General features: G+C 47.4%; 1 protein-coding gene across 2 annotated transcripts in view; it reads left to right on the forward strand.

The window, feature by feature from the left end:
* The window catches only part of TNN (tenascin N), a 55,316-nt gene that overhangs the window by 12,897 nt on the left and 28,756 nt on the right, over positions 1-13,663 (forward strand). For both annotated transcript variants that reach the window (XM_078441325.2, XM_078441326.2), the window contains exons 6-9: positions 5,498-5,761; positions 9,045-9,308; positions 11,794-12,057; positions 12,714-12,977. In XM_078441325.2, the coding sequence (XP_078297451.2) occupies positions 5,498-5,761; positions 9,045-9,308; positions 11,794-12,057; positions 12,714-12,977 (1,056 nt within the window). The remainder of the gene's footprint in view (positions 1-5,497; positions 5,762-9,044; positions 9,309-11,793; positions 12,058-12,713; positions 12,978-13,663) is intronic.

Below are 13,663 nucleotides of genomic sequence, written 5' to 3' on the forward strand. Positions count from 1 at the left end.
TGAGCAGAGACTGAGCACGCCATGCCCTACCCCAAGTGGAATAAACTTTCCTGCTGAGCCTAGAGCTCTTAATTAGCTTCTTCTGTATACTCAGTTTTGTAGAGTAGATCTTCTGGAGTGGGGCTCCCCATTTTTATTTTTATTTTTATTTTTTATTAAACTTTTTATGTTTATTTTTGAGAGAGAGAGCACAAGCAGGGGAGGGGCAGAGGGAGGGAGACACAGAATCCTAAGCAGGCTCCAGGCTCTGTGCTGTCATCACAGAGCCCGACTTGGGGCTCGAACTCACAAACTGTGAGATCATGACCTGAGCCGAAGTCGGATGCCTAACTGACTAAGCCACCCAGGCAACCCCAAAATGGGGCTCCCCGTTATTCTAACACATGCAAGTGAAAGGTCGACCTACCAAGATTTTCCCAGATGGAGGGGTCACCTTCGGAGGCTTTTTTCACTCCTTCCCTGTCATGTGCAGAATCATGCTTTGCACACCAGGGTGGGGACCGAGTTCTCTCTCTTGTGCTCACTTTCCCTTGAGCATCCTCTTAGAACCTGCTCAAGTCTGCAGAGGCCCGGGACAAGACCCTGTCACTGTCTGCTCCTGACTTCACCGCCCTCTGCCGTGACGTCTGCCCAGCCAGTCTCCCAAGAGGAACTGTAGGAGACTGTTTCCAGCTGTCACTGCAAGCTCCAGTCCCCTGCTGCGTATGGATTCAGATGGCAGGAACCTTTCAGATCACACTTGATGCTATTTATTTATTGTGATTATTTCCATGAGAAAAGGCTGATGATAGTGCTGCTGAGACACAGTGGTATCAGGCAGGGTCTTCAGCAGATAGGAATGGTTCACAGCTGGGCTCTCCCACTTAAAGTGTCCAGGTGCAGATTCCTGGTCCCATTCTCCCCGCCCTCTCCTGAAAATCCTGCCCTCCCTCAGATCTGTCCATCTCTGTAAATGGTCACCCCATTCTACAAATCGCTCGGGTCTCAAATCAACATGGATGGATGGAAGGGTGGATTTGTATCCCACGTCAGCCCCATCGGCAGATTCTGACAGGTTTACATTTGAAATCTTCCGAGTGCAGCCTTTCTCGTGACTTCATCCCTGCCACACTGGTTCACATTCCTGTCTTCTCTCGCACAGTTGGGACAGCCTCCCAGGTGACCTCTACTCTTGACCTACTATAGCCTGTACTCTCTCTGGCAGCCAGAGGGACCCTTTGATAATTTAGGTCAGATCATGCCATTCTTCTGTGCAAAACCCCCAGGGGCTTCTTACCTCATTCAGTGCAAAAGCCACAGTCATTATAGTGGCCTTGGGTGCCATCCACGGTCCACTTGCCCCTTACCTCCCTGGACTCACCTCCAGCCACTCAGCTCCTCACTGACTCTGTCCTGTTGCTTTTCCCTGGCTATGTGGAGCAGGGCCTTTGGACTTGCTCCTTCTGTGTGGAAAGAGGTGCCCAGACAGTACGTGCCCACTGCCTCATTTCGTTTAGGTCTTTGTTCAAATGTTACCTTCCCAGTGAGATGGCTCTTTCCTGACCTCCCTGTCTAAACTCACAAACCGCTTTTGCTCGGCATTTTCTAACCCTATATCTTGCCTCATTGGGCTTCCTAATACTATCACATCTTGTTTATCGTCTGTCTCCTTGAGGAAAATGTAAGTTCCATAGCAGAGTCTTTATTCTGTTCATTGCTTAGACAGTTGGCCCTTAACATGGATTTGAACTGCACCAGTCCACTTATGTGCAGCTTTTTTTCAATAAATATACTGGAAAAGTTTTTTGAGATTCGTGACACTTTGGTGAGGACCTGCAGTGCACTTCCCCTGTGCTGTGGTGTATAACTGGAGTTAGTGGGCGGGGCCGCAGTCCGACCCGATGTCTGCCCCCAGCCCACTGCTGGGGCCACAGTCAGACTGGTGTGTGCCTTCTCTTCCCCTCTCCTAGGGGCGGGATTCACTGTGGGGTGGCGTGTCCCGTCTGGGCTACTTGCACACTGCCAGGCTTGTGTTGCTGGGGATCTGGCGTATTAGCTGGGGTGGGTAGGCAAGGTGCACGGGGGGTGGAGGGGCAGGCTTAGCTCGCTTCTCCTTAGGTGATCCACTTCAGGAGGAGCCCTGTGGCAGCGGGAGGGAGTCAGATCCGCTGCCGGAGGTTTGGCTCCGCAGAAGCACAGAGTTGGGTGTTTGCGCGGAGCGAGCAAGTTCCCTGGCAGGAACCGGTTCCCTTTGGGATTTTGGCTGGGGGATGGGCGGGGGAGATGGCGCTGGCGCCTTTGTTCCCCGCCAAGCTGAGCTCTGCCGTCCGGGGGCTCAGCAGCTCTCCCTCCCTTTGTCCTCCAGCCTTCCCGCTTTCCGAGCAGAGCTGTTAACTTATGACCTCCCAGACGCTAAGTCGCGCTTGCTGTCGGAACACAGTCTGTCCGGCCCCTCCGCTTTTGCCAGCCAGACTCGGGGGCTCTGCTTGGCCGGCGAGCCGCCCCTCCGCCCCGGCTCCCTCCCGCCAGTCCGTGGAGCGCGCACCGCCTCGCCGCCCTTCCTACCCTCTTCCGTGGGCCTCTAGTCTGCGCTTGACTCCGGAGACTCCCTTCTGCTAATCCTCTGGCAGTTTTCTGGGTTCTTTAGGCAGGTGTAGGTGGAATCTAAGTGATCGGCAGGACGCGCTGTGAGCCCCGCGTCCTCCTACGCCGCCATCTTCCGGAACCTCTCCTCTTCGTGACACTTTGGAAAAACTCAGACAAAGTTTAGAAATATAGCCTAGAAATCCTGAAAAAATTAAGGGAAAGTAGGTATCATTGGAAGAATACAGTATATGATACAACATACAAAACATGTGTTACTTGAATGTTCGTGTTATCAGTAAGGCTTCTGGTCAACAGCAGGCTATTAAGTTTTTCGTGAGTCAAAAGTTACACGTGGATTTTTGACTGAGCAGAAGAGAATTGAGGTGCCTGATTCCTGCATTGTTCAGGGGTCAACGGTATTTGTATCCTAGGGCCGCCGTAGCAAAATACCAAAGACCGGGTGGTTTAAAACAATAGAAATTTATTGTCTCCCTGCTGTGGAGGCTATGAAGTCTGAGATCAAGGTGCCTGCAGGGCTCCGCTCTCTCTTGGAAAGCTGTAGGGGAGAGTCCTTCCTCACCCCTCTAGCTTCAGTTGTTTGTTGGCAATCCTTGTCAATCTGTGACTTATAGATGCGGCGTTCTAGGCACATGGTGGGCTTCTTCATATCATCTTCCCTGTGTGTGTGTGTGTGTGTGTGTGTGTGTCCAAACTCCCCCTTTCATAAGGACACCAGTCATACTGGATTAGGCTCACTCTAATGACCTCATTTTGACCTGATTATCTCTAGAAAGACGCTATTTCCAAGTAAGGTCACATGCTGAGGTACGGAGGGTTAGCACGTTGACTAAGCTTTTGGTGGGGGAGGGGCACACTTAAAAAAAATTTTTTTAATGTTTATTTATTTTTGAGAGACAGAGTGCGAGCAGGGGAGGGGCGGAGAGACAGGGGACACAATCCGAAGCAGGCTCCAGGCAGGCTCACTTTAATTTATAACTGAGTTAAACCGGGGCGCCTGGGTGGCTCAGTCAGTTAAGCATCCGACTTTGGCTCAGGTCATGATCCCAAGGTTTGTGGGTTCGAGCCCCTTGTCTGGCTCTGTGCTGACAGCTCCGTGTCTCTGTCTCTCTCTGGCCCTCCCCTGCTCGTGCTCTCTCTCAAAAAATAAATAAACATTACAAAAAATTAAAAAAATAGAAAATGAATAACTGAGTTAAACTGAATTCCCAGCTCCAGCTAGGCACTCAGGGAACGTTTGTAGAATGTATGACTATCATTTACTAGCTGAGTGACCTTAGCTAAGTTATCTAACCTCTCTGAGCCTGGTATGTATGGTTAGTGCTCTAAAAATGATAACCATTATTAATGTTCGAAATTAGTACATGGGGAATCTGATACAACCTTGAGTTGTTAGTATGAGGTTTGATAGGGCAATGTGTGAAAAGCATCTTACATTTAGTATACACTCAATTGATGACAGTTGGTTTATTAAATATGCACTGTCTCTGGTGACAGAACATATTTCATTTCCTTGCACACAAGGAAGACACTGCTATTGTGCTCAAGAAAGGTGATCCTAGTTGATGTGAAAAAAATGCAGCTTTGTAGAGTCGGAACTTCTCTGCTGGAGGACCCTTGGCCAAGAGAACCAGGGCAGGATGGGGAGGAAGGAAAGCTGCTTAAATTTCTGAGAGGAGGAACCTGTTTCGTGTGTCTTTACCCAAAAGGGTATAGATCCGCAGGTGGGGAGGGGTCTTGGCACCAAATGTCAGCTTTGTTCTGTGCAGCGCCCTTATCAGTGACCTTGAACGGATGCTGCACTCAGATGCTTACCTATTAGGTTTGTAAATGATAAGCTAGAAAGGAAAATCAGCATGTTGAGTGAAAGACTAAATTATAAATGAAGTCCATAAGGTGAAATATAACAAGAATAAACATTGGAGATGTATTTTATATGCATCTTAAATGGGGAAGATGTGGCTCAATGTGGGATTCTCAGCCTTGGCTGTGCATCAGAATTACCTGCGGAGTCTTGCTTATTTGTTTTTTTCAGCAGAGATGTCAGCGCATATCTGAGACTTGAAATGAGCTCTCTGCAGGTGATACTGAGGAGGTGCCCAATGTTGACAACCCCTGGGTCAGCAGGGACACGTGTTGAAAAGCGTAGGGATTTTCTGAGGCTGTGGGCTGAAGATATGTTATTGAGGGAACAGTGTCTAGGACATGGAGGGGCATGTTGTTCTCGGTTCGTCCTTCTAGAACATCAACCTTGCATAGGCAGGGATTTCTGATTGTTTTATTCATTGGTGACTCCTGAGTGCCATTATATTCCCTGGCATGAAACGGATGGTCAGTGAATTGTTGAATGAATGGACTGAGTTTTGGGGATTTTTCTTTGATCAAGGGAAAGAAAGCATGTCCAGATGTAAGTGCCAGGTCTAGAAACTGTAATTTGAAAGTATAATATGATATTATATGGTATGGCATGATATGATATAATGGTACAAAAGTTAATAACCTACAAATACAGACATTGGAGAGGTGAAGCTGTTTTGACTTGAGGAGAGTTAGGAAGGAGAATGGTTACTATTCTTGAACACCTGCTTGAGGGTCTCCCAGAAGAAGCATTAGGTGTATTCCATATGCCTCTTGAAGGAGTTCCATTTCGTGTGACTACATTTGCAGGAGTCTTGTCTAACATGCTCATTGGTCTCAAAATGGAAGGGATTGTTTTGTCCATCAGGGAGCCCTTTCTCAGCCTGCAGTTCAAGTAGAGGCCAGCTGTCTACCTGTCACAGATGATGGAGAGACCCTCTTGCATTGTATGGACCACGGAACTCGGTCACCTGGATGAACTAGATCTTGAAGCACCTGTGATTTTGGCCAGCCAAACGTCTTCTCTAATTTTTCTTTCTCGTATATTTTTATGAAGAAATCGATAGCCCAACCAACGTGGTCACTGACCGAGTGACAGAAGACACAGCGGTAGTCTCCTGGACCCCAGTCCGGGCTGTCGTAGACAAGTACGTGGTGCGCTACACCTCTGCTGATGGGGACACCAGGGACATGGCGGTGCCCAGGGAGCAGAGCAGCACCGTCCTGACGGGCCTGAAGCCGGGAGAGGCGTACAGAGTCTACGTGTGGGCCGAGAGGGGCAGCCAGGAGAGCAAGAAGGCCGACACCAAGGCCCTCACAGGTAACAGAGGAACGGGAGCCTAAACAGATTTCCTCACAGCAGGGAGGAGGCTGATTTTTGAATCAGGAGTCTGATGCCCACCTAGCATCACCCCTAGCAGGGGTGGGGAAGGGGGTTACAAGAGCAATTTCAAATTTCACAATTATGATTTCTCCCCTTTTAACTTCAAACAAAAGAGACCAGCCTTTTTACGTTACACAGAAGGTCATACTTATTTGGGTTAGAATTCCATATGCAACTCTCTCAGAGAAGAGTAACACTTCCTAATTTTCATTTTTTTGGACATTGAAACTCAAAACATTTGGCTGACAGTGAATTTGAATGCTTATCTAAGTTTGCAGTGGCTGTACAGGCACTTTGCTTATAATCTGGAGCTCTCTTTCAGACCATGGAAATGGTTTGCATCCTGAGTCAACAGTCACCGAATGTACCAATTCTGCCTTTAAGCTTTCAGAAACCATACGGGTCCCTATATTTCACCCAGCTGTGAAATATAGCTCGCCTTCGGCCCAGCTTGGGTTTGCAGATGTCCTGAGGCTGCAGGGGAGCGTATCCCACACCTGCTTTGTGTTTAAACCCTCCGCTGGTACTGTCCCCGAGTCCAGAGCAGTCTAATCCTGGAGGCTGCTTGAGGTTGCAGACACTTGACAGGAATCCTAGAAAAGGATTTACTTATTCACTGGGCTCCGTTCTGGACAGTCACTTAGTACAGAGGTGCCCAGAGAAGCCATTAATTAGTTAGGAATGTGGATTCAGAAGCTCGACTGTCCAAGTTTTAATCCCAGCTCTGCCATTTAGTAGCTGAGGGACTTTGGGCAAGTCAGCTGACCTCTGTTCCTCACATTCTTGTCTGTAAAATGGGGCATATGAGTATTTACATCAAAGAGTTGTTGTGAGGGTTGCATGAGTGAATTCATGTAAGTGCCCGACATATAGCAAGGGCTACGTGAGCGGTAGTAGTGATTATTTCTTAGAACGTGTCTTAGTCTGCTCCGGCTGCTATAACAGAATATCATAGACTGGGGGGCTTAAACAAAAGAGGCTTCTTTCTCACAATCTTGGAGCCTGGAAAGCTCCATGATCTGGGCACTGGCTGATTCAGTTCCTGGTGAGAACCCTCTTCTTGGCTAATAAATGGCTACCTTCTTCCTACACCTTTATAGGGCAGAGAGAAGAAACTCAGGTCTCTTCTTGTGAGGCACTGATGCCACCATAGGGAACCCACCCCCACGACCTCACCTAAACCTAATTACCTCCAAATACCAGCAAATTGGTGGTTAGGGCTTCAACCTGGGAGTTGGAGGGGAGCACAAATATTCAGTCCATAGCAAATGCTAATCAGCAAACAGCCCTTGAAGTTTTTGGTTATTTTTTCATTTATTTATTTGTTGGTTTGTTTGTTTAAAGTTTGAGAGAGACAGAGACAGCGTGAGTGAAGGAGGGGCAGAGAGAGGGAGAGAGAGAATCCCAAGCAGGCTCTGTGCTGGCAGCGGTGGGGGCTGGGGGGGGGCGGACCTATGAATTGTGGGATCATGAACTGAGCTGAAACCAAGAATTGTATGCTGAATGGACTGAGCCACCCAGGTGCCCCTAGCCCTTGAAGTGTTTAATGGCATGTAGCCTCCTGGGTCCAGGTGGGCCTTATCTCCTCCAGGGGAAGGAGAAGTTGCCAGTAAGGAGGGTGAGATCTAGATTTGTTTAAACTAGCAGACTTTCTGTGAGGGGCCAGATAGTCCATGTTTTCAGCTTTGGGGACCATGCCGGCTCTGATACAACTATTCAGCTCCGCCATTGAAATGTGAAAACAGCCATGGAAAGTATGTAAATGAACTGGTATGACTGTGTTCAATGAAACTTTATAAAAATAGACAGTGGGTCAGATTTGGCCCATGCGTTGTAAATTGCCAACTCCTGGTTTCTATTACACAAGGCTTTCTGTTTTCTGGGATTTTGAGTGTTGTGAAAGGGAGGCCTGTGGGTCAGTCTTTTTAAGATGGTGGAAGTTGGAATAGAGAAGAATCTTCCCCGCTCTCAGGTGGCGGTGGTGTGAGTTAGCACCTCAGCTGCTGGAGGGGATGGGCACTGGAGTGTGTTAGCGGTGGGAGCAGCATAAGGCGTAATGTGTAAGGATAGGATGGGCTGGTTGTGTCTTATTTTTAATATGCAAGTCTCTTAACAATCTTAAGTGGTGTTGGTGGTGGACAGAGGGGAGTCATGAAGGATGGGGCTGCAGCATCAAAGCCAGCTCAGAATCCCAGAACGAAACTCCCCCTTGTATGTCTGTGCTCCTCAAGGCAAGTTGTCTCCTTGGCTGTGTGTTCCGTCCAGCTGGCCTGGCCATGCGTGTCGAGCAATGGGGCACGGGCTTGAGATGCACTTGCTGTTACAGAAAGCTCAGCCATTTTGAGGAAGTGGTTTTTGAAACAGGATCATAAAGGCATTGCTAATCATGTACCCAACTACTTGGATTTCTGACTCAGAGGTTCACATTTCAAGGAGAAAGGGGGGAATTTCGTGCCTCGAATGACACTTGTAATAACAAAGAGCTTATATTCAAGCATTTTTCCATGTGAATATCTCATCTGTGATTTGTCATAACCTGTGAGGTAGGTACTGGTATTTCCTTCTTTGTGGAGATGAGGAGACGGAGACTTAAATTTGGAGTCTGTCCAAAGTCAGCAACTAAGAAACGGTGCCCAGATTCCAACCCAGTTTAACTGTATTGAAACCCAGACAGATTCCTACCCAAGTAGGATTATTTTTTTTTTTTTATCAGCCCAGACCTCAAAGACCATCAGTTGAAGTCTTCTGGTGCTCTGGCTGTAGGCATAATGTTTTATATGGAAAGAACTAACAGCTCCTACTTTCAGGATATTTTTATTCCCAAATAAAATATTAGAGCCACTGCAGAGATTTACTGAAGTATAATTGCTTTCAGGTACAGGGAATCAGAACTCAAAGAGTGTATTATATAAACCCAGGGTAATGGAGAAATTTGTATATGAAGACCCAATTTTTTTAAAATCCAGAGTCTACTTGTGGGTAAAGTTTATAGAGCTGAGACTGTTTTGGCTTTGTCTGAAAACCCTACGTCTCCTTACATGCTATTAGCTCATTCTTGGAATTTCAGACCACTTGCTTAATTAAACCCTTAAGTTATCCCAATCACTGGCACATAACAGATTCTGAAATTTGTTGAAATCATCATTTTGTCTGTGTATGTGCTGGCCTCTCTGGAACCAGAGAGTTGGTAAATGTTACATTTCTTTCATCTCTCTTAAAGACATTGACAGCCCCCAAAACCTGGTGACCGACCGGGTGACAGAGAACACGGCCACCGTCTCCTGGGACCCGGTGCAGGCCGTCATCGACAGGTACATGGTGCGCTACACGTCTGCCGATGGAGACACCGGGGAGGTGCCGGTGGGGAAGGAGCAGAGCAGCACCGTGCTGACGGGCCTGAGGCCGGGCGTGGAGTACACGGTCCAGGTGTGGGCCCGGAAGGGGACCCGAGAGGGCAAGAAGGCCGACACCATGGCCCCGACAGGTAACGGAGCGTGCATCATCCCTGTGTCACTGCTAAACTCATGTCTGTTTCAGTTGAGTTTTCCTTCTGTGACCTTGGCAGAAAGGGAGGTTTTACAGAGTGCAATGGTGCGCTTATAGAGTGCATTGTATGCCTTACTTCTATTTGATGGCTTCTCGTAGAATGCACAGCTCATCTTGCGGCCTTCAAACTTTGGTCTTTAAAGATTGATGTGATTGCTTGTGGTCCTTTGTTCTCTGCCTGTGCATCTTCCGTGTTGTGAACACACGAAGTGCCTCACCTGATACGGACTAAACGGGATGAAAGCACAAGTGCCTTCCATGTGGGGGGAGCTGGACTGTGATCCCAAACCAACTTTGTTTTCCCTCTTCACCTGTTTAAACCCTTTCTTGGAGCTTGTTTTTTATTTCTGCCCTTCAGATGAATGTTTTAGGCGGAGATAATAATAATGCTCTATTAGCTAAAAATAAGCAAGTATCTAGTCATTTTTAGTCCTCAACACATATCATTTTAGTAATTAAAATGTCTATATCAATACTTCATTTAAAGTTAAGTCTTCTCCTCTCCACTGGCGTGGGCCATTTGCGGGCTAACTATCTGCCATGGGAAGGGGGGTCTGCTCAACTGCTCTTGTATTTCCCTTCTTATACTTCAGACACCCTCCTTCTAGCATGCTAACTGTAGTTTCTGGCCCATTTATGTTTGGTACAGCTTGGAGAGGGGCCAGGGGTCAGGAGAAGGAGAGGTAAGGGGTCCTGCTTTACTATAACCTTCACAGCTGCCCTGAGCCTGTCATGGGGCCTGACCAGTGTTAAAGCTAATGTTTCCCTCGTGGAGCACTTCTGTGCGTTCTTCAGGGACCCTCTTACACTCTGAGCTGTCATCATAGTGATCCTGTGACAGATGCATCTCTCCTGCTGGTCCCTTCCTCTGCCTACACATGTGGGGTGCACTCCAGTGCCTTTCTGGTGGCATCACCTCACCCCTCTGGCTGAGTGTCTTGGACAGCTTCTAAAATAATCCCAGGTGGGCTCTTCTTTCCTTGGTCCATGTCTGGTCTATAGGGCATATGCAGGCATCCTTTATCCATTCAACTAGATACATGGTTCTTTTGCAGTGCTCTCTATCAGAGCAAACAGCCATTTTCTCACCCCTTAGGTATTTTAGATACATGTCAGACACCAGCCTACGGTGTTCCCCAAGCATTGGGCAGAGTTTCTCAGTCTTGACACTAGTGAAATATTTGGCTGGAGAAATCTTTGTTGCAGGGGTCGGTCTCAGGCACTGTATGCTGTTTAACAGCATCCCTGGCCTCTACGCATTAGACTCCAGTAGCCTCTGCATCCCACACCGAATTGTGACAACCAAGTAGGTCTCCAGATATTGCCAATCATTCCTGATTGAGAACACTTGCTCATTTGAGGTTTGGGTCTCACCCATGAAACTCAGTGTAACTCTGCCCAAAGAAATCCACTCTTGAAGTCCTATCCCTTTGGCCTCTCCAACCTCTTTCATTGTCTGGAGATGGTTTGGCCAGCCAAGGGCCACGAGACTGTTTGTCCTACTTTAACTGTGGGCTTTCAGATTGGAATGTAGATACCAGTTTTCTTGGAGTCACAGCCCAAACCAAGATAAGAGGAGTCCTGCTTGAACATACCATTGCACATATGAGACACGACCTAGAAGCAAAGACTTTAGGGAAACGACTTTTGCAATAAACTATTTGGAACAAAGACATGTTGTTATTTTCTTGGTGACTGCATTTTTGAATACCTTCTCTGTGTATAGTTTGGAGGAGCATAATCTTCTTCACTCATGAAATATCAGCAAGATGATATCAATAATAGCTTATGGTCATTGGGCATCTACTCTGTGCCAAGAGTTGTCACAAAGGGCGTATTGCTAACTCATTTAATACAGCTAGTTTCCAGGGTATACACTAATATCTTGTCCTGCTTTTTTTATTCTGTAGACACTGTAATACTTCAGTATTTTCAAGGCCCCTTTTTACATGGTATTTTTTGTCTTGGTTTTCAGAGCCATCCAGTGAAATATTTACAATAACTATTAACAGTCCTATTTTATCCATGCATAGAGGTGAGGTGAGCTGTCCAAGGTCATGAAACAAGGTAGTAATTTATGAAATTAGATGTATGCGTGGAACATTAGTGCTCAAAAGAACATTAAAGTCTATCCGACCTGAACCCCAGATTTGCAGGTGATGAGGCTGAGGCCCAGCCAGAGACCGTTGAGATGTGCAGGACCACAGCTTTTCTGACTTGGATCTAGTGCTTATCCTGCTGTCGTGTGCTGCCTCCTCGAGGATCCAAGAGGCCAGCTGTGGAGAGAAGGTCTATGTCCCTGAAACAATTGAAAACTGACATAGGACATGGGAAAACCACAAGACCAGGAAACTGCCTCCCTTCAAGCAACACGGTCTCCCTCTTCGGTGCTTGTTAATGGTGCGCTTTAACTTTCCTTTCAGACATTGACAGCCCAACAAACCTGGTGACCGACCGGGTGACGGAGAACACGGCCACCGTCTCCTGGGACCCGGTGCAGGCCGTCATCGACAGGTACATGGTGCGCTACACGTCCGCCGATGGAGACACCGGGGAGGTGCCGGTAGGGAAGGAGCAGAGCAGCACCGTGCTGACGGGCCTGAGGCCGGGCGTGGAGTACACGGTCCAGGTGTGGGCCCAGAAGGGGGCCCGGGAGAGCAAGAAAGCCAACACCATGGCCCCAACAGGTAATAAGAAAAAGATCAATCAGACTTGAATTTTGAGCATGTGGATTTGAGTGTGCATGATACCCAAGAGGCGGCCTGAGATGAGAGACTTTGCAGAGAAAGTCACAGAGACCAAAAAGGACAGTGAGTCCTAGTAGTGACCTCAGTGAGGTGGTAATTGGTAGCTCTCTCTGCCTGGTCGCGGTGAGCTGCTCACGAAACCACTCAGTCTACAGGAAGGGAGAAACATGGTGGTGGCCATGTTTTCAGCGGACTCAGCAAAGATGTTTATAGGCTCTGATTGTTGCAATGCTTGTGATAATGCTTTTAGAATGATTGCCCGTGAAGCAGCCCATGATAAAATGATAAACTAGGTACCCTGAACGTCATGGCAGATGTTTAATGATTGTTGTGATGTGACATAATGTTGTTAAGAAGATGTCGTTCCTCATATATTTTAGGGAGCTAAAAGCCAAAAGAGTATGTTAAGCTTACGATGTGTAGCCTTTTGAAATTGGGAACTGGGGTTCCTTTCTCCCTTGACTCCCAGCAGATTCTGGATGGGAATACCATTGCCTTGTGCTAAGAGAGTTCTAGAAGATGAAATGAGAGTGGTGGGTGGTGGGTATCTCTTCCATGGCTTCAAAGCTTAGGCTTTCCAAATATCTTTCTTAAAGACATTGACAGCCCCCAAAACCTGGTGACCGACCGGGTGACAGAGAACACGGCCACCGTCTCCTGGGACCCGGTGCAGGCCGTCATCGACAGGTACATGGTGCGCTACACGTCCGCCGATGGAGACACCGGGGAGGTGCCGGTGGGGAAGGAGCAGAGCAGCACCGTGCTGACGGGCCTGAGGCCGGGCGTGGAGTACACGGTCCAGGTGTGGGCCCAGAAGGGGGCCCGGGAGAGCAAGAAGGCGGACACTATGGCCCCGACAGGTAATGGAGCCTTGTTCTTTGAGAATGTAAGACCTAAACCTATGGCTAATCAAGTTTTGTTTTCCTGCTTTGACACTGGCGGACTAGATGATTTATGGAAGAGCAGGATATTGTCCCTTTGTAGGAGATTGCACACACCATCCCTCACCTTCCTTTTACACATTACCTCCAAATAAGGAGCTCATATTGGCCTCATACTTTGGTCTTATAAAGATAGATGGTGATTGGTCCCATCTACCCACTGTTCCTCTGATTTGTACTCAATCGTTGAAATGTTTTGTCTTAAGAGGGAAAAGATATAAAGAAACCATATATGTTAGGATCTGCGAGCCTAGTACTTTAGGGAAGTGTTTTTTCACTCTGATCTTTTTGAAGCAAGGAAGGGTTATTGTTTTCTTAGGGGATAAATCCTCTCTGAAGCACTGTGTGCTCTGTTCTCAGGATCCTAAAGTTATACTTACATCCCGTAACAGTTCATAATTTTTAAAGCTCATTCATCTCTGTGTCCTCATTTTTTAAGAACAGACTTATTGAGATATGATTTACTTTCTATACAATGTACTCTTTTAAAGGATAAGGTCAGTGGTTTTTAGTGTATTTACAGAGTCCTACAACCATCACTATTATCTAATCAGAATATTGTCATCACTCCAGAAAGAAACCCCATGTCCATTAATAGTGCCTCC

The sequence above is a fragment of the Panthera onca genome, chromosome F1 (assembly GCF_046562875.1).
Source record: "Panthera onca isolate mPanOnc1 chromosome F1, mPanOnc1 haplotype 2, whole genome shotgun sequence".
Taxonomy (NCBI): domain Eukaryota; kingdom Metazoa; phylum Chordata; class Mammalia; order Carnivora; family Felidae; genus Panthera; species Panthera onca.